Source organism: Polypterus senegalus, chromosome 7 (genome assembly GCF_016835505.1).
Source record: "Polypterus senegalus isolate Bchr_013 chromosome 7, ASM1683550v1, whole genome shotgun sequence".
Taxonomy (NCBI): Eukaryota; Metazoa; Chordata; class Cladistia; order Polypteriformes; family Polypteridae; genus Polypterus; species Polypterus senegalus.
The window spans coordinates 89,423,657-89,449,288 of record NC_053160.1 but is presented as its reverse complement, the minus strand read 5'-3'; the positions used below and the strand labels follow the sequence as shown (position 1 = coordinate 89,449,288).

The window sequence follows — 25,632 nt, the reverse complement described above, 5'->3', positions numbered from 1 at the left end:
CAAGGTACACTGCAACACGTGGCAAGAGATAAACCAATTTGAATGGAGTCTGGCACATGAGTGAGGATGGCCCCCGCCTGGCCCCCTACTCCTGAGGTCCCTCCCCCTCTCCTCACCCTGCAGCCTCTGTCTCGGATTTGCACAAATAAATCACTGCCACAAGTGAACTATACTTTGCAATGAGAGAAGTCGCATAATCAACCAGAATGTTCAAGCAAATTATAGAAAAAACCCAGATCTAAATCCATTAAGTAGTTCTCTCATGAAAGGCAGACAAACATACATACAGACACACAGATAGACGTTGGATTTTATATACATAGAGATGGTATGGTTAAAGAGATACTATGGAGTTTAGTTTTGTGTCACAATCAGACAAAACTGTAGACTTAATGGATCTGGATATGTTAGTGGAAGCTTACTAACACAACATGGTTTACTATCTGGTTTTGTTTTTGTCTGATAATAAAGCATAATCAAAATCAGATACTGAATATGAACAATTTTATACATTTTTGTTATATTTTAAAATATAATTCCATGCCATATGTGCTGAACAAATGTGCTCTGATTGTTGGCACTTTTTATCTTTTATTTTTATTGCCCAGGATGGGCTAATTTGTAATGAAATTTAGGTGAATTAAACTCTAAATGTTTATACAACACAACATATCTTGTTCCAAGACAATGTGCTTATAATGAATGCCTTCAATATTGCATTAAAAAATCTACCAGCCATAATGATCTCTGATTCCAACTCAGGCACATACAATTTATATACAGAATTTTGCCACCAGCAGGCCTGAAAAATATCAGAAAATAGAGGTGTGTTAATGAAAATCAGAGGGGCTTAGGAAGAAGAGGGCTTTTAGGCTTGAATCAGTGTATAGACCGCACAAAGCTGTATTGAGGGAAACAAAGAAAAACTAGCATTTAGAGTCAAGGTTAGGGGCAGTGAGACTTGAGTAGCACATGCATAAGAACAGTAAACCCTTAATGAGCAGAGTAAGAGTAGGTAATAGGAGTGAGGACAACCACAAAACTACATCGTCTAAGATTAGGAACAATATATATATATTATCTAAACCTGTTTATCCAGAGCAGGGTGGCAGGAAACCTTTAGCCTACCCCAGCAGGTTTGGATGAAAGGCAGGTAAAATCCCTGGTATGCAATATGTAAGATATGGCTGATATTAAGAACAAAAACAATATGATATTTCAACTATCTAATTTGAGAGAGACAGAAAAATTGAAAAAGGGGGACAAATATTTGAAAACATAATTCTGCTATTGGATTATTTTCACAATATCATGTTTTTTGAGCCGTGAATATAAACAAAAAAAGATACATTAATAAATATAGAATAATTAGAAAAACACATTAATATGTTTACTTTTTCACCAGCTGGCAGACTCTCTTCACCTACCTACCTGTAGTTCAGTAGAGACATTGCCAGCTCAGGAATTGTGCAAGGTTTGTATCGCTTTGTTGTTAAACAACTTTTTTAAAGCAAAAGTGATTGGTCTGTAACAATATGCTGATCTTGTATAATGACCTAGTCAGTCTCTTGATCAGTGCCATTTTATTTTCAGAAAGGATTCCTCCTATGCGAAGTGGCAGATGAATTATTGTCAACAACCTGAGAAATAAACGGAAACATTACTCACTCGTGATTTTTCTGTTCATACGGTTAAGGTTTTGTTGACCAGCACATTCTGATTTCAGGTAGTTGAATTACCTGAATTAATTAATCTTGATATACAACAAATACAAAGAAAGGCGGCACAGTAAATCGCTTTCCATTTCAAACACTTTACGCTCTCATATTCAGCTTGCTCTGTCACCGCAAATGCTGTGTGAACACCCACCTCCCATCACCAGCCACCATTCACTGTGGGTTAAAGGGTTAAAGACTAATGGCAAGAATATTAATTCAAAAATGAAAACTAAAAATATTTTAGTATATTATTATTTTATTTCAGTTAGTCTGTCTAGCTACTTTAATAGTTTTGTTTAGTTTTTCATTTTGTCTTTGTTAATTATTTTATTTCAGTTTACAAAAATGTTTTTTAATAGTAGTTTCAGTTTTGATTTTATTTTTTGCTAACTATAATAACCTTGTAACCAGTGAATGTTCACACCTTTAAGCAAACATATTTTAATCACATCTGGAAACATTTATTATTTATTTATTTAATTGTTTAATTGTGTAGTTGTCTTACAACAACAACAACATTTATTTATATAGCACATTTTCATACAAAACGTAGCTCAAAGTGCTTTACATAATGAAGAAAAGAAAAAAAAACCAAAATAAATAAAAATAAGATAATATTAGTGAGTAGAAGAAACATAGTTACTTAAGCTTTTTTGTGAGTGAAAATGTTTTTTTTTTACATCTTGGAGTTTTCAACATCTTCTGTGATGATATCTATCTGTCTTGCTTTTGACCACTCTGTCAGTTGTACTGCTCAGTTTAATAATTTCGATAACTGAAAATGACACAAAATTGACATTATTATAGTGATTAATATATTTTAATTTAACAAAGCAGCATGTTAGGAAAACATGCAGAATGCAGAGGCAAGTAAGTGTATTACTCTATTAAGCTGGCTCTAATGCTTGCCATTCATCCTCCATCCATCCTCTTCCGCTTATCCGGGGTCGGGTCGCGGGGGCAGCAGCTTGAGCAGAGAGGCCCAGAATTCCCTCTCCCCGGCCACTTCTTCCAGCTCTTCTGGGAGAATCCCAAGGCGTTCCCAGGCCAGCTGGGAGACATAGTCCCTCCAGCGTGTCTTGGGTCTTCCCTGGGGTCTTCTCCCGGTTGGACGTGCCCGGAACACCTCACCAGGGAGGCGTCCAGGAGGCATCCTGATCAGATGCCCGAGCCCCCTCATCTGACTCCTCTCAATGCGAAAGAACAGCGGCCCTACTCTGAGCCCCTCCTGGATGACTGAGCTTCTCACCCTATCTTTAAGGGAAAGCCCAGACACCCTGCAAAGGAAACTCATTTCAGCCGCTTGTATTCGCGATCTCATTCTTTCGGTCACTACCCATAGCTCATGACCATAGGTGAAGGTAGGATCGACTGGTAAATTGAGAGCTTTGCCTTACGGGTAAGCCATTTTTTCACCACAACAGACTGATGAAGAGCCCGCATCACTGCGGACGCCGCACAGATCCGCCTGTCGATCTCACGCTCCATTCTTCCCTCACTTGTGAACAAGACCCCGAGATACTTGAACTCTTCCACTTGGGGCAGGATCTCTCTCCCAACCCTGAGAGGGCACTCCACCCTTTTCCAGCTGAGGACCATGGTCTCGGATTTGGAGGTGGTGATTCCCATCCCAGCCACTTCACACTCAGCTGCGAACCGATTCAGAGAGAGCTGAAGATCACGGCCTGATGAAGCAAACAGGACAACATCATCTGCAAAAAGCAGTGACCCAATCCTGAGTCCACCAAACACCGGACCCCCTCAACACCCTGGCTGTGCCTAAAAATTCTGTCCATAAAAGTTGTGAACAGAATCGGTGACAAAGGGTAGCCCTGACGGAGTCCAACTCTCACTGGAAACGGGTTTGACTTACTGCAATGCGGACCAAGCTCTGACACTGGTTGTACAGGGACCGAACAGCTCTTATTAGGGGGCCCGGTACCCCATACTCCCGGAGCACCCCCCACAGGATTCCCAGAGGGACACGGTCGAACGCCTCTTCCAAGTCCACAAAACACATGTAGACTGGTTGGGAAAACTCCCATGCACCCTCCAGGACTCTGCTAAGGGTGAAGAGCTGGTCCACTGTTCCGCGACCAGGACGAAAACCACACTGTTCCTCCTGAATCTGAGGTTCAACTATCCGACAGACCCTCCTCTCCAGATCCCCCGAATAGACTTTTGCCATTCAAATTACAAAAATGAAAAGTTCTGTCATTTAGGGATGTTTCAGTTCTCACTACAGCAATGTTTGTATTTTTAAGATTTAAAGGTCACTTCGTCGGAAGACATGTCTTGCATATGTTGTGTAACTAACTACGGATCCTGAAACTCCAAACAATAATTTGTGTGTATATAATCCAGACTTTGGCAGTGGCACTGTTGTTAGCACCTCTGCCTCACAGCTCCAGACTGCAGTGTTCAGCATACTAACATCGTGTCCAGAGTTGGTTGTTGTGTTCTGCCCAGTGCTGATGTGATAGGCATTTGAGTGTAGGAAGCGACTAAATGCTTGAAGGCTTGCTTCAGTTCCAGGTCATGTTCTTTAGATTGACAAACGGAGTAGCAACACTTACAGTATGTGGCTGCTGGGGAAAGTTCTGTAAGAGTTGTTAGGAAAACACATAGATACATTTTTGTCTGCTTCTGAAATATCACAAAACAGTACTTGGAGAAAGTCTTCACAGAGATTCTTTTAAGACTTTCTTTTAATATTTTAGTAGTTAACAGTCAAAGAGGAGGGAACCATATTAGGAACACTATAGGGGAATTAAAATACACATACAGTGAAATAGCAAATGCTCCAATCTTGCATTTTTCTGAAGTACTTACATGAGAGGATAACCTCCCAGCAGTAATAAGCACTACTACGGAGGTACTTAGTGACTTGAAATGTGTAGCGGGAGAAGTACAGCTTAGCTTATGTAGGCTAAAATCAAATTAATCACCACAACCAGACAATATTCATCTTCAAGTATCTAAGGAGGATAGTCAGTACAGATATAAACCCTTGACAGATATTTTTAGAAAGTCACTAAGTACTGTAGAATTCCGTAGGATTGGAAAATAGCAAATATTATTCCACCACCTAAAAAGGGTTGTTGAGCAGATCCAAGCAACTTTAGGCCAGTAAGCGTAACATGGATCACAGGTAAAATAATGGAAGGAACTATTAAGGATAAGATTGAGCAGCACGTGGCAAGAAGAGGGTTTTTACTGAACAGTCAGCATGGGTTCAGACAAGTGAGGTCATGTTTCACTAAAATACTTGAATTCAATAAGGAAGCAACAAAAGGATATGATCAAAGAGGAGTATATGATATTATTTATCTGGATGTTCAGAGAGCCTTTGATAAAGTGGCAGATGAGTGATTGGGCATCAAATTAAAATAAGTGGGAGGTGAGGGTGTAGTGTATAGATGGGTGCAAAATTGGCTAAACACAGGAAGAAGAAGGTTAGTGGGTGATGAACCTTATCAGAACTGGATGATAGTAAAAGTGGTATCCTGCAGGGTTCAGTGCTGGGAATGCTTTCTTTATATACAGGTATATATATATATATATATATATATATATATATATATATATATATATATATATATATATATATATATATATATATATATATATAGGCAGATAATGTAGAATCCATTGAATCATTATAAAGGGACTTGGATGGCATGTAATCTTGAGCAGATTTGAGGCGGATTAAATTTAACATAAATAAATGTAAAGTATTACATGTAGACAGTAAAAATGTTCACATTTGAATTATACTATGAGAAGTCATAGAACTGAAAATACTGTTCATTGAAAGGATTTAGGAGTTGTAGTGGACTCTACGCTATCAACTTCCAGACAGTGTTCAAAAGCCATTAAGAAGGTTAACAGAATGTGAGGTTATGCAGCACAATATCTGGAGTGCAAGTCAAAAGAGGTTTTGCTGATGCGTTATAACATGCTGGTTAGACCTCATCTGGATTACACTGTGCAGTTTTGGTCTCCAGGATACAGAAATGACATAGCAGCACTAGAAAAGGTCCTGAGAAGAGCGACTAGGCTGATTCTAGGGGTACAGGGGATAAGTCATGAGGAAAGATTAAAAGAGCTGAGCCTTTTCAGATTAAGCAAAAGTAGATTAAGATGAGACATTTTCAACATGTTGAAAGGAATTAGTACAGTCGATGGAGACTGTTACTGTAAAATTAGTTCATCAATATACACAGACACAGTTGGAAACCTGCTAAGAGTAAATTTCACACAAATATTACAAAGTAATTCTTTACACAGGGAACCATAGACACATGTAATACGTTACCAAGTTGTGTGGAAAATGGTAGGACTTTAGGGACCTTCAAGACTAGACTTGATGTTATTTTGGAGGAATTAAGTGGATAGGACTGGCAAGCTTTGCTGGGCTGTTCTCATCAAAAATCTTCTGTTTTTCTAATGAAGTTTTACTTGATGTCCATAAAATAAGGTAGCCATTTTGGTTTAAGAAATTTTATTCCTTCTAGTATTGCACTGCCATTTTTAGTATCTGAATGATTACGATATACAGTACAAAATAATTATTACAAAAAATGTAAAACAGATCATTTTTAAAACAGTTCCCATTTCTAATACAGAAATGTAATTTCATTACAAAAGCAGCAAGCCTTTGTTCAGAAAGATGTATGCAGTTAATCAGCCATTATCTTCTATACTCACCATTAGATTGCATGTTTAATTTCAAAGGCTCAGATTCCAATCAACAGAATACTACAGTATCACCAAAAACACAGTCCAAATCACCTTAATGAGTCCATCATAATTCAAACTTTAACAAATAGTGCTAAGTAAGCAGATCTAAAAAATTAAAGTCTATTTCTCACATTTTGGAATAAAATGAGTTTGCATAAAAGGCAACAGACTAGCACAGTAACCTGAAGATTTAACATCCCAAAGAATTGTGTAATTATAACTAACAAATAAACTATCCTACTCCTAACAGTTGATTGATTTCTTTTAAAAAAGCATGCATATTTTTTAAAAGATTATTACAAAAACACTTTGTTGCTCAGTATTTCAGAAACAATTGCATCTTCATACTTCTGTCAATTCCATTTTATTTGCAAAATACACTTAAAAATATTTTCAAGAATTTAGCTGCATCTGAAAAGTGCATACATTTGTACAGATCCTATAGAAAAAGCCAGCACATACAGTAAAAGGAATTAGAAAAATCAACATTTTCCTTGAGTGCAGGAGGATGTATGGAAGCACCTGGCCTTTAATATTAAAAAAATGTATAGGTTTATGTTCAAATTCTGTCTTCTTTCTCCAAAAGGAGTTGTCTTCAACTTAAATGAGAAAAAAAACAGTCCCAGAATCATAACGTAGAAAACTCGCAAGGCACCTCAGAGAAAAAACTCGTGCAATCCGGAGTCTTCTTTTTTGTCCACTGTGCTCTTTGGAGAGCAGCTGTTCCCCTCATTAGTGCTGATGAGAAAAAAAAGAAAGAAAAACAATTTTAGTCCAATAGATAAATAAATCAGCATTCCCTTAAGGGCATTTTTCCTTTTTATGTGTGGTGTACAGAATGTACCTAATATTTACTGCAAAAACAGAAGATACCTTTATTTGTTCTTTGGATGAAAATAATGGAAAAATGCATTTTTATTGCACATATTTTTCTGCTTGACCTGCCAGCTACAACTTGAAGCGATCTGTAACTTTTTTGTTTAAATCCATCAGTCTATTGAACGTGCTGCCTCCATTACTGGCAGCTGCAATCCGTAACACTGAGCACAAAACAGGAACCAACTGTGAATAGTATACAGGACATCTCACAAATACGGGCACTCTAAGCCTGTCAGGCCACTTAACATGTAAATCTTATGTTGCAGTGTGTGTTTGAGTTATAAATCTGCTTTTTATAGCATTAAAACTTATGAAGTACACATCCATACTGTTCTGCTCTTACATCTCAAAGATGCAATACAATGCAACTTATTTTTATATAGTGCAGTTCACCGAGTGCAGGTGCAGAGCACTGTGAACAATTCTCAGTTAAAATATAAGGACAGGTTATACTAATTACAAAATACAGAATTGGTACACATATAATTGCAGATTTGTTAAAACACACAGAGAAAATGATAAAGACTGATTAAACATAAATGGAAACCAAAAAAGATGTGCTTGGTCGGTTAACTGGCCATGGAGAACTTGCTCAGTGTGTGGGGATGCGTGTGTGTCACCCAGTGGAGTCACACCATGTACTGTACACCCAGTGCTACTGGGACAAGATCCGGTGCTTACAACCCTGGTTTGGGTTAAGCAGGCGTATTAATGAATTAATGGACAGACACACTGAACCCAAGCTCCTCTTGGTTTCTTTCAGTAGTAGTTTTTATTTCTGTCAACAGTGTTGAGTTTACGGTGCTAATTTAGTTCGTATTTTTAGCACTATACTGTAATTCTTTTTGCCTGACAATGGGTTTAGTATCATTAATCATCATAAAGTAAAGATCAATTGACTAAAACCTTATATCCCAAAAAAATAAAAGTAATGTACTCCGTATCTGTAACATACCATTCAAGCCAAATTTTCAAGCTAACAAATTAAATAAAACCTAAAATTATTTTGTATTAGCATTAGATTAGATCTTACAATAAAATATGTATTTATTGTTTCCATTGGAAGCAACAGGATATTATTTTTTAACTATGTCTTTAAAAATATACAACATAAAAATGACACTTTAAATGACACTTTAAAAAACACTTTAGGCACTGCAAAGATGCAGATATTTCTCATTTACTCTTATGTAACAAGACCTTAACAAAGGTTTCTTTTGGTCTTCATAATACTTGTAAACATCAGTAGATTGGTTATTCATCTCGGTGCAGTGTAGAATACTGACACAATGGTAAAATGACTTGTTAATATGAAGAATACTAAATATGTAATATCAAGAGAAATGTGTCTCAGTTAGGCCACCTCAGACCACTCCAAAGTGAAGTTTTCTTAGAAGGTCACATTGCAGAGATGAATAAACACTTTACTGGTGCTTTGTAAATGTTATGAACACCCAAAAAAGTGTATGTTAAGGTCTTGTTACATAATAATAAATAAGTAATAGATGCATTTTTGCAGTACTTAAACTAAAGTGTTACCAAAAAATATACACACAATGTTCCATCCATCCATCCATTATCCAACCCGCTACATCCTAACACAGGGTCACGGGGGTCTCCTGGAGCCAATCCCAGCCAACACAGGGCACAAGGCAGGAAAAAATCCCTGGGCAGGGCACTAGCCCACCACAGACACATAATGTTGATGATTTAAATATAATTTTAACAACGTGCATTAATGCACATTAAGAAGTGGATGAGATAAAGTCAGCCAGCTATCCTTTGCTTCTACCCTCAGAGCCGAAAAGATATCAAGGACATTCAACATTGTCCATGTCCTGCCTCTAAACCCACCTACTACTGTTTGGATATAAAAGAGTGGTGCATTTGAAATATGTTGTATTTTTACAAACAAACAAGCAAGCAAACATACAAATAAACAAAACACTAAAAAACATCATTAAACAGTGTAGCCTGTAGTGTAGGAACTTTTTAATGTCATTTTTTGTGTCCTTTTCTACAATTTTTCTTGCTCATATATATATATGCTAGGTTTACTGAGAGCATAGCAATCTACAGGTAGATTGATATAAGTAGACTTATTTCAGTGATCAAAACAAAAGGTGTTTTCCCAAGGCTTTTAGTTAAATGGCAAACCAACTAATTGAAACAGAGCATTTGAAGTTTTCTTTCACTTTTAATTATTTGACCTAAAAACAATCCCTTTGTTTTTCATGTAAATATCATTGATTACAAGATATTCTTATAAGAGAACATGTTGACTTTTGATATACACTTTACAGAATTATAATGTAGACTGTAGTGTTTTAAAAGATGGATAGGATGCCTACTTAAAGTCAAAGTTAAATTTAATAAGTTAATCAATAACATAATCAATCATTCATTTTCTGAATACTTTAATTTCCTTCTCATGGCTGATAGGGATGTGGTGCTGGGTCCCATCCAGGAAACTCCAGGAGCAAAACAGTCTGAATTAAATAAAATAAATCATGGTAAGCATGGGTGATGGACAGAGATCATTCTGCCTGATGCACTTGTATAGCCACCTCAAAATGTGGAGCTGTTAAGTCACTGTGTAAATAATTATGAATTACAATAGTATGTCTTGAGACAAAACAAGACCACATTGGACGCTGCAGGTGTTTTCTTATTTGCTGACCATCTGTATAAAAATGTAGAGTCACAGTAATTCCACAGATTTTTGATGGTCTTGGCACTAAATTGCAGGATGGTTTTTTTTATGCATATAGAACATGGGTTGCATCATTGTAAATGGCATTATAATGCAAAAACTGTTCAAGATAATAAAATAAACATGAATTTTTAAAAAAATCAGTAGCAACGGTTTTTTTGGTAATTCACTTCACTAGTAACAGTCAGATTATTTTTCAATGCAAAACTCATGTATAAAGTTATCCAGTTGACAAAGATATACTGATCATCTAAAGGAAATTTTTTGCATTGCCTAAAAGCATTTCTGTATAAAAAAGTTTAGCCAATGAGACTTTAATTGCCATCCTAAAAATGGATTGAAACTAAAGTTTTCGGGATCTGGCTCTCACAGAGGAATGCTGTGGGCAGACCAAGCTGTTAAATTTTTGAAATCTGACACAGGCCATTTACTGTTATTAACTTCACCCAAGTAAATTCATGTCGTACAGACTGTGGTAAACAAATAGCAATGCACATGCATTTGTAAAGCACTGTTTATGTTTTGACATCATTTTTTAAATAATGCATCTCTATTATTTGCATACTTTTATATTTAAAATAGTGTGACAAATATTAATAATTTCTACTAATCCTAGTAGGCATTGGTCAACCATCCCTTTTCTGCTCATAGCAGTAAGGCACCACAGAGGAGCGTGAACACTGCTATCTATCCATCCATCCATTTTCTAACCCGCTGAATCCGAATACAGGGTCACGGGGGTCTGCTGGAGCCAATCCCAGCCAACACAGGGCACAAGGCAGGAACCAATCCTGGGCAGGGTGCCAACCCACCGCAGACTGCTATCTATCTAATCACAAATTCAATGTCCTCAGTTCAAATCCTACATCCGGTTACTTTCTGTGTGGTGTTTTCATATTCTTGTGATATTGTTTTTTCGCTGGGTGATCTAATCCAAGTGTACCAGCAGGTTAGTTGGTGATTCTACATTGGCATTGGATGGGTGTGTGTGAGTGTGCCATGAGATGGTTTTGTGTTCTCCTTTCTTGTTCCCAAAGCTGCAGGGATAGACTCTGGCCCCTAACAATCATTCACATCCCCAATAAACCATGTGTGTTTGCTAAAAGTGTCTATAATACAATTAAATATTAACTAAAGACTCATTTACACAATTGCTGAGACTAAAATCCATGCAAATAATTATTTAAAATAAATAAATAAATATAAGAATTACTTTGACATTTACAACTATGAATTCAAATAAAAATTTCATAACATTCGTTCAGTAAATGAAAGTTCATTCTATTGCATCTTAAATCTTATCAAAGGGCCAATGGGCAGAGCCTGAAAAAATAATTAATAAGCTTCCTTCAGTAATGTAACGTGTTATTAAAATGTTTAAAACAACCCTCTGTTTTATTTTCTTAACCATTTTTCCAGTATTCTATCATATTCTGAGTGTAATTACTAATCGGGAAAAATACTGCATCTTGTGAAAACTGCTTTTTGTGAAGCTCAGATGTGATCCTGTCTTCACCAGATACTGCATTTCTGGATTAGGGATTGGACTAATTGGCCCTGCAGTGTTCTCCATACCCTTAGGTGTGTGCACATTTACGACTTGAACTTTTCAGCTTAGCGACAGGGCCTTAAGGTCATTGGCTGTATTCATTTATATTTTTTTTTAACTGTGCCTATGCACCTCTGGTTTGAGCTTTTCACAGTTGAGGCCATGTGTGGCACATGTCAGTGAAGACATATGAAAAGTTCAATGCTATTTGCTCCCTTGTAGGTAGCCACATTAATTTGAAAAGAAAAAAAATAAAAGAGATCAATATCAAGAATGCATTGTTCACAAGACATTACGCTGCATCTTAATTTTCACCAACAGCTAAGGAGGACTGCGTTAAATTTGAGATATTGTCAATTAGATAAGTTAATGTTTATGTGAGAGAATTTATAACACATATAGGAAAATCCTTGTATGGTCCTACCAAAATTTTCATGCAAAAAACATCACTCTGGAAGGCATTTTGAAAACAAACACTTTGAAAATGTGCCATGGACCAATTTTAGTACAAATGTATTTAAACCAATCCAAATGGTAAACCAAAAAATTGGAGGGAATTATTTGAATATAACTGATCTATAAAAGTGGAATGTGGAAAAGTCTGATATAATACTGTATGTTATTGTTTATGACTGATTGGATGGTTTAAACAATAAAAAAACACTTGTCTAAATACTCACCTTTTTTTATAATACTACATTTAAAAATTAAGTACATTCTCCTTAGTGGTCATGTAAACAATGAAGAGGCCAAGGTGTCTGTTCTCACTAACAAAACATTTTTTTTTTTGTTCAGGACCTGACTGGTTCAGATTTACAGATGTACAATACATGATAGTGGAAAAAAGTGAACTACATTTTTTTTTCCAACAGCCATGTATTCCGAAGAGCCAGAGCCTATCTTAGGACCTATGGTCACAAGCCTAGACCTAACCTAGCACATGGTGCCCATCCATTGAGGAGGAAGTTTATTCATTCAGTCATACTGGCTAATGCAGAGTCATTACTTAATGTTATTTGTAGGTCTTTATAATAAAGAGGGCCCAGAGGAATACCCATAAGGACACTGGAAGAATAATCTGACTTCTCACATGGACTTAATGTTTTCCATGTTGTGTATACTAATGATTTCTCAGTCTGCCCTTTGGGAATGTTCACATATCTGCATTTTGCTGCATTATTTCCTTAGCTGCATATCTGCAGCCCACCATTAAAATCAATAATACTCTGATTAGTACCCCTGTTCATATCAACATTGAGAAATGTAATGCGTTTTTAAAAAATGTGACGTGACACATATTTTATCTACATGTAGAAACACAAAAACACAACATTCACTGTATTAATACTGCAGATATGGCTGAGACCATGCACACTCCAAGTGCCACAGAGGAAATGTGTCCAATATCATCTCTGTTTTAGACATATCTTCAGGATTACTACTGCCATCATCATAAATAATAATGTAGGGAACTGTACTGTTGGAATAACACAAGAAATGTCACAAGGCTCAACAATATGTGTACACATATCAGGAAATAATTCTGGTAATTTGTTTTTCATTAGAAATTCTTATTTACTTATGCAAATGCATGAAGAAATTGCAGATAAATATGTGCAAAATTGTGAATGAAAATTATTTACATTGTAAATACATGTAAATGCACAAAAACTCATGGAAAATGTACATGCATTGACATGCATCTCTCTGTACACGTAAGTGTGAATTAGGCCTAAAACTCACATTGACGCAACATCTCACCAAGAAGATCTTGTAGCTCAATCAACATTACTATAGCCAAGAATGTCATGATTCCATATGAGGGTGGTGAGGTGTGAAAGAAAGTTTAACTGCTTGCAAGCTACCAAGGGTTAAAGGCTGTTTTGTTATAATGGCAGGTTATTCATACAGGCGTCTGTCATAAGACAAGTTGCAGTAAGCAGAACTAGGGCAGCTTCTTTATTTAGAATGCGTCTGGTAGAAACAGGAAAGATAACTTTTCCTTCTTTAGGGCCACATCTGCAACGTGCACAAAACAGAAACGGTTGGCCGTTTTGTGCAATTTAAAATGAAACGATATTATGCTTTTTCACAAGTAAGGGGAAGGAAGAGGGAGAAAATATTAAAAGCCGCCTGAAAAAATGGAACTTTGCTCTTCTACCTTGCAACGTAGAATCCATGTACTCATCTGTGACTGAATAAAGACTGATTGATTGAACTATTCTTGTCTTCCTTGGGGGTTACTTCCGCAGAGGTCACTGTTCCTGACTGATATCAGGTTTCCATTTTTACTCTGCTACGAATATTTGTATGCACAAACTTATAATTATGTTAATCTTTTTTTTGCCTGTTGGATGTTTGCTGGTTCAATTTTTCAGCAGGTTTATCCAATCAGAATAATTTTAGCACTGTATAGCAGAAGTCAACCCATAAAATTGTCATGGTCGAATTAATCCAAAAAAAGTGCAAAAACATTTAATGACCTCCTAGTTATTCAGTGCAAATATTACAGTTATGAGTTTGGAAGCAAAATCATATTTTTTTTTCCTCACACCTTTAGGAAAGTGGGTCTGAAACTTATCCAAGCTAACAAAACATATTTTCCTTCAGAAAAGAAATTTGCTGATGGCATTACATTTGCAAAAGACTGTCTGAAAATATCTCGTTGAACGTTAGAATAATGTTATCACTCTACAAACAGAACTAAAATGAATAAATGCCATGTTTGACAAAAATCTTTCATTGTGTATCTACAAAATAATATTAAAAGAATAGAAATGGGAATCCTGATTTATGGTTGCTTTTTCTGAAAATCAGTTCTGCTCACTATTCAACAGTACTACTGTACTTCTACCTACTACTACTACTAATACTACCTCTATTACTACTAGTACTATAATTGAAGTCCTTCCAAAACATTCAGGAGGAAACATCATGTCCTCCGTGTTCATGAGAAGTCACCCATCTGATATCATACCAGCATGACAATGCACATAACTGTTAAAGCAAAACTGGGGTATGCAGAAGATGATGGTGTTTTGCAGTAGTCAAGTCAGTGTGCAGAATGTTGTGTTAAGACCCAGAGTAACGTGTTACAAGACAGCCAAAAACATTGAAGCCACATATTTTGTGAAAAGGAATGAGAAAAAATGGTATTTAGTTATTAGCAAGTGATTAGTTTCACTAGGAAATGTCATAGCCGATAAAGGACCATCTCAATTAATTTAAAGGCTTGCTTACTTTCGTACATTAGCTAATTCTTACTAAACTACTTCTCTTTCTATTTAATACACTGAATAATTTAAACAATATATACTGTAGAGCTAGGGGAAGTAACCCATGTGTTTTAGAAAAAAGGACTACTTTTAACCAAACGAGGATTTCAAACAATGAATCTGTGTGCTCAGTTTTTCTTGCCCATTCAGTTCTCACAGATTCCGTTTGGTTGTGAGGAAGTGGGGTATGTCAACCATCTTCACCTTTTAAATAGAAATGACCCAGGACAAAGTCCAGCTTGAAGATAATGCCAACCTTGTTACCATCCTAGAAAAGGAATGAACTTGTTACCTTGGTGGAAGAGATAAAGACTTCATTCTGTGGCTATCAAGTGTCTACCTTTAGTTAAATAAAGCTCCAAAACTAAGTAAGCTTAGTCATCAAAACAAAAGTCCAGGAATTATCGCAAAACATAAAAGTAGCAGTAGTATGTGGTCTGACAAAATATACTATATGTATGTATGCATAGACAGAAACTTTCATGGAAGCACACTAGACATTGAAGTGATCACAAATACTTTGTTGTAGGGAACCATTTAAATGGGACAATAAAAGGGTAGAACCACATGGCTGACGTCTTAATGACATGTCTCTTTTTTTAACCCCAACAGAAGCTACAACCTTTGAGCACTAGGCTACACCCCTATGTTTGTCCCATAAAAGGGACACATGGAACTTACTATCAGAGGTTAAAATGTCCCCTGAGAGGGGAAGAGAGAGTAGGAAATAATAAAAAAGGAACTAAAGAACCACATTATTTTACTAAAAGGAGCTCCCCACAACAGTAGTTAATTTGTGAAATCTCAATCCATGGTACGAATGATAGATAGATAGATAGATAGATAGATAGATAGATAGATAGATAGATAGATAGATAGATAGATAGATAGATAGATAGTATTACCTCCTGCTTTTTGCTTTTGTTTTAATGCATGCAATTATTCTTTTCATGCAGTTAAAGTTAGTTTTGTTTATTAAAGCAGAATTACCACAGCAGTGAAAGACAATTTTTCTTAGATATACACCTTTCCCAAGCACATACCATGCATTGTATATACTTTCAAGGCCATCAGTAATCATCAGGCAAGATGGGTGCATGGAACTGAAGAGGCAAGGCTCCTAAAAGAAGTGCAGCGCAAATGTATTTTAAGCAATTATTGTCTTTTATCAGGCAAGTATTCAAGACATGCAACCATTAAGCAATTTTCTCATCAAGCAGATCATAACAGCCAACAGCATTTTAAACACAGCCTGTTGTAATTTTTGTAAAACTTGAGCTAACTGCATACATCAGCATTTCCAGGTGAAACAGGTCATTCAAACTAGATAACTGTAGCTTGCATTTAAATCTCTGAGAATGTGCATGACAGGTCCTGAAATACAGAATTATCAGTAGGATGACACGTTTTGCTAACTGAATGAGTTAATTTATACCTAACAGTATCACATTTAAATACTTATCTATATATTTTTTTAAACAGCAGGCATTCTAAGTGATGTCCTTTAATGTAAATTAAGGTTTTAAACACAATGCTATTGTAAAAAAAATTAAAGGAGTACAAGACAAATTTGCAGTATTTGTTTCAAAAAAGATATAGAACATATTGTGCATTTTGAGATTTCATATCAAAACTATACTGCACTCACTGTCTTGTTCTTTAATTTTAGTGGCGTAATTTGGTTTGCTTTTGAGTCGGTGACTTTCCTTCCTATGTGATGAGCAAGTAAACCAGAAGCGGAGGTCTTCATAATATTAGCTGCCTGGTAATTATTGTTACTATGATTATTATTGTTATTGTTGTTATTGTTCTGGTTTCCACTCAGTGACTCCATGATGGATCGAAATGTTCCAAAAGGCCTTTTCCAGGAGTCACCAGATTCGCTGCCTGAAGTTCTGGATGCATTTTTCTCACTCTCTTTATTTTTGTTACTGTTTGAGTCACCTTCAGTTTGCTCAATGTGCACAACAGGTTCTTCAAAGGTTACCCTAAGTTTCAAGTTTTGAGAAGTCCTGCGTTTTGAAGATGGTGATTTGAGGGCACTTTTTGGACTTGTGGTACTCTTTTGCCCATCTGATGGAGGTACTTCACCAGTAGCACAGGTTCTAGGTAGGCTTCCACTTTGGTACAGCAACTCAAAATCAGGGTCACTACTTTCAGAAGTAGGCGATGGACTTTGCCCATCCATGGACTTTGACAATCCAGTAGCAAAGGCATATCTTTTTCCAGAATTTGTTGTGTGCTTTCTTATCATTAAGTGTAAATTCTCAGCAGATTCCACATTTTCTACAATCGGTTGTGGCCGAGGTTTGTCTGCTCTCTTTGCCGGAGTGTTCTTCTGCTCTTCTGAATTGTAGTTGTCAGTGTCTGACTCACTAAGTGACCTCTGCATAATCTGCCTCAGCCTGGCAATCTTAAGTTCTCTTTTTTCTGCTGGCATCCTTCTTAATATTCTGGGACCAGCTCCAGCCCCCTCTTTTTGCCTATCTTGAAACTCTAAAGATAGCTTTTCTTGAGTGCAGACATTATCCACAATCTCTTTCCCAAGCAGCTGGCGCAAGATTTTATCAGCGTCCTCCTCTTTCTGTTTTATCAGCCGTCTATTGACCAGACTGCTGATGCAACTTCTTGGCAGTGCTGAGTTCCCTGACTCGGGTGCATTCTGTTCAGGAGAAAAGGGCACTTGAGGTCTGGTAGCTGAAGGTGATAAAGGTGAACTAAGAAGCAAAAGAAAAAGAAAATACATAGAATTTAGAATTGTTTTTCCAAAGCAAAATATACAAATGAATGAATAAATACTTTTGTAAATCACTACCCTCGCTTTGTCAGTGGAAATTAATTGTAGTTATGCCAATCTTCCATTAAGAGATACACATGTATCCTTCATTTATTTATTTACAATAACTCATTAATTTTGAAAACCTCATTGCATCTTCTTAGTGATTGCAATGATAAGGAATAGGGTTGTGTTGTTTAAATAAACAGATACATATTTTTAAGGATCAGTAGACTGTTGAAACAAAAGGAAAGCTTCTGAACCTATGGAGTCAGTTAGGCATTCAGTTGAAAGGCAATGAAAAACAATACAGTAGTATCTCTACATTTATTTTGCAAATACAGCGTAGAAAACATACATGTATTTTCCCAAAATAGGTATAATGTGTGAGTTTTTGGTTTTTTAGAGACTTTTGCTACCATAAAGTACCAGAACTGTGCAGAGCACATACTCTTATATCCTAAAGTATAGAGCTGGACAGACTACACACTCTTGTATTGTTCTTGACTGTTCCTCTTTCTGTTTAATTTTTTCCACCAATATAATTTGTCTAATGGTGCAGAAGTCTAATCCATGCCCTGGATGAAGTCCAGGCTAATTAACATGCAAACATAAAACCCAACTTATGCAAATTAATGAGGTTATTTGACTTCTGTAATTTCAGTTTGCATATTCCTTAGCTGGTTTGAACTGCAGCTATTGATGTCAAAAAAATCTGAGAGTCTCTTCGTAATTTGATATAGTCAGTAATAAATTAAATATCCTTGAAATTTGGAGTCTATGTAAATATCCACAGGTATGGATTTAAGTAAAGATGTGAATCTGAAGGCAAACACTGCAGGGTGGCAATGCAGCTCAATGAACCATCACTCATAAGTTTTACAAAATATTTGTGTCAAACAAGTAAATACAGTAAATATATACAATTTGGAAAATATTTAATGATTTATTCTGTAAATAGGGGCTTGTCAGGGAAGGTAGTTTCAATGATACTGCTGTTATATAGGATAGTACTCATAGGTATCAAACTCGGTTGCTGTAGGGCTACTGTAGCTGCAAGTTTTCATTCCAGACACTTTTTTCAGTATAAAACAATTACTAATGTATGTTAGGTACTATGTTGCCTTGATTGTATTTGACATGCATTTTAAAAGTTTCATTTTTTTAACCATCAGCCAAGCAGTAATGATGTGAAAAGTAAGGCAATAGATGCCATGCCATTTTCAAGCCTGTTTAATCCAAACCCATGTCTGAGGGTGCTGGAGTCTATCCCAGCTAGAATAGGGCTTAAGGCAGGAACAAACTCTGGACAGGATGCCAGTCTATTGCAGGGCAAACCCACTCACACCCACCAACACAGCACAGCCAGTTTAGCATCACCAATCCACCTAACCTGCATTGGACAGTTGGGAGGAAGCTGGACCACCTAAAGGACACCTGCACAAACACAGGAAAAACATGCAAACTCCACACAGGCATTATCTGAAATGCAAACTCCAGTCTCCTCACTGCAAGGCAGCAGGGCTACCACTGTACCACCCTGCTGAGCCAAGAAAGTAGATGCCCAGGTTAATTAGATTCCATTGGTCTCAATAAAATACTTGAAAAGATAAAAAAGTGAAGATCTGAGAAAGGTTGATCTGCTGTGGTCTGCAAATAATTTGCATAGAAATCTCAGAAAAAAGAAAATCAGTTTTAGAAGTCACTGGTGTGGCAGAATAACCATACTAACAAGTAATGAAATTAAATTACATTTTTCAACAGTATCTAAATAGGAAATCAGTTACAGTGAAACTGGTGGAACTCCAAGACTGTTTGAGAACCCTAAGTTAGCCAATCATCTGTTAGCTTACTTTGCATCTTATATTGCTTGGCTGCTGGTTTAGGGAAAAAATACAATAAACAGGAAAGTCAATTTTTAATTAAGGCAAAAGGAATCTGTTAAATTAGCATCAGTAACTGGTTAGTAATTAACTAACTAACTAACTAACTAACTAACTAACTAACTAACTAACTAACTAACTAACTAACTAACTAACTACTTACAGCCACTGCAGCCCTCCAGAATTTAGTTTGATACTCATGCTGTAGTCCCTAGGGGCAGGTGCACCGACAATGTGAAGAGATCACCAGAAGGGGCAATAAAGGGACAAAAGTAGGGATGGAAAATGGGAATCACAGGCTATAGACCAATATTTCCCTAAGCCTGCAATTCCTCTTTTATCCCACCATGGGCAAGTGTCTTGGCTTTTGCTTGTCCATTTAAGAGAAAGCCTAAGGGTCAGGGTTGCAATTATGGTGACTTTTGTAGGACTGTTGTTTTTTTCTTACATTAAGTCATTCCTGATTCAATTTTCATGGGAACATTTAGTTTTTTCAAAAGATATTTAATTATATCATTATCTCAGTGATGTCATCATGTTGTAGATGTTTGGTGCAATCACTTCCAATTTGTAGATTTTCATAGCTAATGTCATTGCATATTCAGTATGTAAGATGGTAGAGTGGTATTCTATTCCTCCAAGCGTATGGGTATTTTGAAACGAATTATAAACTTTCGGATAGTGGTTATTTAGAGAAAAGGTTTTCAGATAATCAGGACTTTTTGATTGCTGTTTGACCAGGAACAATCTTTAAAAAAATTAAGTATTATGTTACAGTAAAAATTATATTTCTTGTTATTCATAACATCAAAATTGGTCTTCATTTCAGGAAGAGAACTAAATAAGTACATTGACTTCTGGTGCCGAATTTATTATATTTCTAAAGCAGATAAAACTCAGCATTAAGTTACCTTAGAATTCTTTGGTATTAGTCTACATAATATAGTATATCATCTATAGCACTGGATATTTTTACAAACATTTACATCAAAATAATGCAGAAATATTGGTCAATTTGATCAACTGTTGTACGGAATACTTCAGTGTTTCAGGCACCAAAGACACCTACTTCATATTGATTACCGATCCTGAAAAAGCAACAACTTAAAATAAAGCACATACCAAGGTGAACCATTGGGTGTTCCCTCTTCCATACGTTGTGTTTCCAGTAATTGCTGAAGCTGACGTTGTAGTGTAACTCTTTCAGCAGCATGTCTGCAAAGAATTGAGAACAGCTGTATAAACTAGTCATAGAAAAAGGGCAACAAAGAATCTTATAAATAAAAAGATTCATTGATAAAAAAACATGCTCTGAAGCACAAAAATACAGAAGGCACAGAAGTCAAATATTTCAAAATAGGCAACCCAAATAGCAATGGGTTCAAAACCCATAAAATTCACAAAAGCAAAGATTAATCACAGGGAAAAGCACCACCACGAGCACATTCATAATGAACCGCAAGGGACTGTAGGTTATCCTTAGTCTTTATAAAGCACAGAGCAGTCCCTTGATGATGATGGGCAGACGGCCCCGCCTCATGGGTGACCACCCACAAACCAGATGCCACATAACATGCTTAGACATAAAGAAATTAAATAATCAACAATGTTAATATAAGCAATTAATAAAATTGATACAAAAGAGACATTTACAACAATTTTGCAATACAATCAGTGATGATTCTAATTTTCAAAATAATTTTTTAAAACTTATCAAAACTTTACAATAAGAAAACAATATTTGCTGCAAACTAAAATATTTATTTAATATGGTCAAAAGCAAAACATTTAATTTCTAAAGAAAGACATCTCCAAAGATGTGCAGTTTTGGTTTGTTGGATAATCCAAACTGACGCCAGGTAAGTGTGGGTGTGTGAGAGAATGGCTGGTGCCATGCCTCTGGATGGCTCCTGCCTTGGGGTCCAGCCTCCCACGACTGTCAGCTGGATAAAGCAGGCATGAGAAGCATATGTTCTGTTAAACAGAATGCCAAACATTTATTATATTGGAGTTAATATTCTTTAAAACTTCATAATGTGGGAACCCATTAGTGGCACATTATTTTTCAGTCTGCATTCCACAGTGCTGCCGTGGTTTGTCTTATCTAAACGAAATAGGATATTATAAGTGTTTTTTTCCCCAGAAGGTTATCAGTAATAATACTTTTCTTTGTAACATGGAATAATTAAACTTGTAATCTGAAACACAGTTTAAATGTAATCTTAAAGTGCTGTAGTTTAAACTGAAACAGTTAAGAAATTTTTAAAATAAATAATTAATACAATTAAATGTTGTTCTACATATGACAGGCATACAGTATGTACTGCAAGAACATTTATAAAATATTTAGCTGCTCAAGTAATGAAAATTTCATAAACTGAACCTAGTGAAATTTAGATTTGTAATCTAAATTAGATTTGTGATCTAAATTGGCTTTGGCCCTCCCAAACCTGAATCAGATCACACTTGTTTGATAATGAATCAATGAGCAAATATTGTAGTCAGTAAAAACAAATAGTTGTTTGAATCACAGAGTCTTAATTTGGTAAAGTATATTTAATCTCCACATAATGTGTTCTTATAAGTAATGGTAATGGTGGCCTGCTGCTAATGGCACACTCATTTTATTGCATTAGGCATGTGTAAAGAAAGGCTAGTATTTCATATTATTTTACTCACTGTATGTACACTACTACTACTACTATACAAGATGGAATTTCATTGTGATACGTGTTCATGACAATAAACTTCTCTATTACTACCATTAATAGATGCTAAGTAGAATTAAATAATAACACAATAAAATTAATGATAGACCTCATAAGACTCAGAGTAATAAACGTTTAGTACTTGGAACAATACTGTCTTGGAAAATGTGGAAAATAAAGTAAAGATATTTTTAAAGATTTTAAAACTCATAGTATACAGCTGCAATATGTTATCGAACTATAAATATCTGCTTGTAAATTGTTATGGCAAGCTTAGGAAACATATTTAATCCACCACTTCAATGTGCTGTGTGTTTTGCTTATAGAAATAAGGGCAATAAACCAGTACTGTCTTACTGTCAGAATTTTAGCCAGAATTCAGTGTTATGTTATTCTTTCCCAATTTGTTTAATTTTTGAGTTTGAATATGGAGAGTGATAAAATGGGATTACTACCAGAAGTAAATGAGAATCTAAACTATGTTAAAGAAACAAACTAAAATGTTTGAGACTCAGAAAGGTAACTTCAAAAGAAATGGCTTGGATAAACATTTAAGTAATGCATTTCAATCTGTAGAGCTGATGATCAAACAATTTGAAGTTTTGGGAAGCCAGCCTTTGCAAAACAAAGCAAAGTGTAAAATAATCAAACTGAGATTTAATCTGAAATAACATTATCTATTAAAATTTACAGATAAGATTCAATTAAACTAATCTCTGATATAATATAGTATGTTTAACTTACTCTTTGAGCTGTTTGGTTAGCTTCACGACTTGAGATGCAAGAGACATGCAGGTTTCCACAACAACTAGGTAGCGGGAGCAGGTAACATGCCCTTGTCGTTCAGCACACTGGGATGGCTTCTCTCCTTGTTGATTTTGAATGGTCACATTAGCGCCATACTCCACCAGTGTCTAAAACAAAATTGACTGTTTGTAACTGATATTTAAAACTAGAACATTTTTTTAAATGCTGGAATATACAACAAATCCAATGAACGATCATTTTTGCTACATGAACTTAAACGTACAATATATCTGCGATAACATAATGTAATACACCATAACATTCTCTAGCGTATTTAATTAAGTATGGGTTTGCAGGGAGTTTAAGCCTATTCTGATCAGAAACCAAATGTGAACAAGGCATTAGTCTACTGCAAACATCTATTATAATAATGCAGTATTTACAATGTATGTGCATTTTAGTCTCTTTACTGAGTTCCAGAAAAGTACACTATTTTGTATACTGTATTTACAAATGTAATTGCATTAAACAACAAGTAAAACAGATGCCCAGTCAGTGACCGTTTGTAGATATGAATATCTTGCCTATAGATTTTAATTTTTTTAATAATAACTTTAATCCCTATAATACATATTGTCCTTACAGTTTAATATCTAAATATATGGGATGAAAAAGCAGGTTACACTATAGAATGTGTCAGTAACAACCTAAACATGAAATATTCAAATAATTTTAATGAAAAGTAAAAACAACTGCATTAGTTAACAATTTAAAAATATAATAAATGCCTAATTTATTTGTCACAGAGTTAAGTGATGCATTCATAGATTCCTCTTCTTAGATCTTTTGATTTCATTATTTATCCATTCACTTTCTAAACCATTTCTTTATTACCATTTCCATGAGAAGTCAAAGCTGATCTCAATAACGTGATGAACAGCACAACAACAAGGCAAAACCCTGAAAATGACGTGAGGCAACCTTAGAGATATAGCCGCATGCTCAGAATGATCCAATTTATAGCAATCTATTAACCAAGTTGTTCTCAACCTGTGGGGTGGGCTCCCCTAGGGGGGCGCGAAGTAACAAAAAGGGGGGCGCGAAGATGTGAAAAAAAGAAAACAAGAATCGAAAATATGAAAAATACATCTATTGAAACCAAAACAAATTAACTTAAACTACATTCTGATACTAGAAAAATAAATATAGAGTTAGATAAATGTCGATAAAAGTTAAGTAGGTATAATAAAATATGCATCTATGATATATCATTAATTAAAAAAGAACAATTTCAAAAACACGTTAGGGGGGCGTGATTAAAACTTATAAAAACTCGGGTCGCAAATACTTAAAGGTTGAGAAATGCTGAATTAATCTAACAAAATATCTTCAGACTGTATGAGGGAGTTGGATTAGCAAGAGTAAATCCATAAAAATCCAAAATGGTGCTCCAGGCAAAACAGCTTGGTTTTAGTCACTAACAGGTCACATATACACAACAGTGATGCTCAGTATGCACAGTGTCCATTTTCATTTCTCCCATCATCAAGCATCACTTTTACTCCATGTCATGTATCATTTTACACTTCCATCTGTCACTCTGCTTTTGTCATTCATTATTTATCAGAATTAATTTGTCAGTCATCACTTTTCACACATCATACATCAATTAGCACTTACAATGCATCACCATTCACTTGATACTCATCAATCATGACCCATTACTAGACACTCAGCACTGCTCACTTGGTGCCCATCACTTGTCACTTTTCATTTTCAACTTTTTGTTTTTTACAAAACTTATCACAGTCAAGTAGCAAGCATAATGTGGGTTGGGGGAATATATGTACACTAAAGTATGTGCAGACACCCCTCCAAATTATTGAGTACATGTGTCAAAGGCAACCATTGCTAACAGTTGCATAAAATCAAAGACATAGCCATGCAACCTCCATTGAAAAATCATTGGCAGAACAATGGGTTATACTGAGGAGTTCAATGACTTTAAAAGTGGCATTTTCATTGGATGCCACCTGTGCCACAAGTCAGTATGTGAAATTCCCGCTTTGCTAGATCTGCTCCTGTCAACCATAAGTGGTGTAATTGTCAAATGGTAGGAGCCACAGCAGCTCATTCATGAAATGGTAGGCCATGCAAACTCTCAGACGGAGGCTGACAAGTGCTGATATGCATAGCAGGTAACGATCACCTATCCTCTGTAGCACTGGTGTCGAACTCCAGTCCTGGAGGGCCGCAGTGGCTGCAGGTTTTCATTCTAACCATCTTCTTCATTAGTGACCAGTTTTTGCTGCTAATTAATTTCTTTTGCCTTTATTTTAATTAACTTGACTATGTCCCCTTTGTTGTTTCTTTTTTCCTTAATTAGCAGCCAAATAATAATGAGAAACAAAACAAACTGCCACATGATCAGCTCACCTGTGCCCATCACACAATATCCGAAAATAAAGAAAGGTGAAGGTCTCAGTAAGGCTAATCTCTCAGGTCACCAAAACATTTTGACGGTGCTATGGCAGAATGAGAGCAGCAACAAGCAATGGAATTAAATAATGAGTGTAATTAACAGCAAGACTCGTCATCTCATTAAGAAAGTGATTGGAGTGAAATTGGTTGGAGTTTGCAG

At 35.9% G+C, this 25,632-nt stretch overlaps 1 protein-coding gene across 3 annotated transcripts in view; it reads right to left on the bottom strand.

Annotated features, from left to right (window-relative positions):
• Positions 1–6,205: 6,205 nt before the first annotated feature.
• Positions 6,206–25,632, bottom strand: part of LOC120532703 (synuclein, alpha interacting protein) — a 243,708-nt gene continuing 224,281 nt past the window's right edge. Inside the window, exons 9-14 of one of the 3 annotated variants that reach the window (XM_039758999.1) lie at positions 22,989–23,158; positions 20,659–20,751; positions 16,526–17,594; positions 15,921–15,997; positions 15,082–15,145; positions 7,183–7,199 (exon numbers count right to left, since the gene is read on the bottom strand). In XM_039758999.1, the coding sequence (XP_039614933.1) occupies positions 15,085–15,145; positions 15,921–15,997; positions 16,526–17,594; positions 20,659–20,751; positions 22,989–23,158 (1,470 nt within the window). In that variant the 3' untranslated portion in view covers positions 7,183–7,199; positions 15,082–15,084. Of the gene's footprint in view, positions 7,200–15,081; positions 15,146–15,920; positions 15,998–16,525; positions 17,595–20,658; positions 20,752–22,988; positions 23,159–25,632 lie in introns of all 3 variants that reach the window. The other 2 variants (XM_039758998.1, XM_039759000.1) reach the window with 2 other exon arrangements.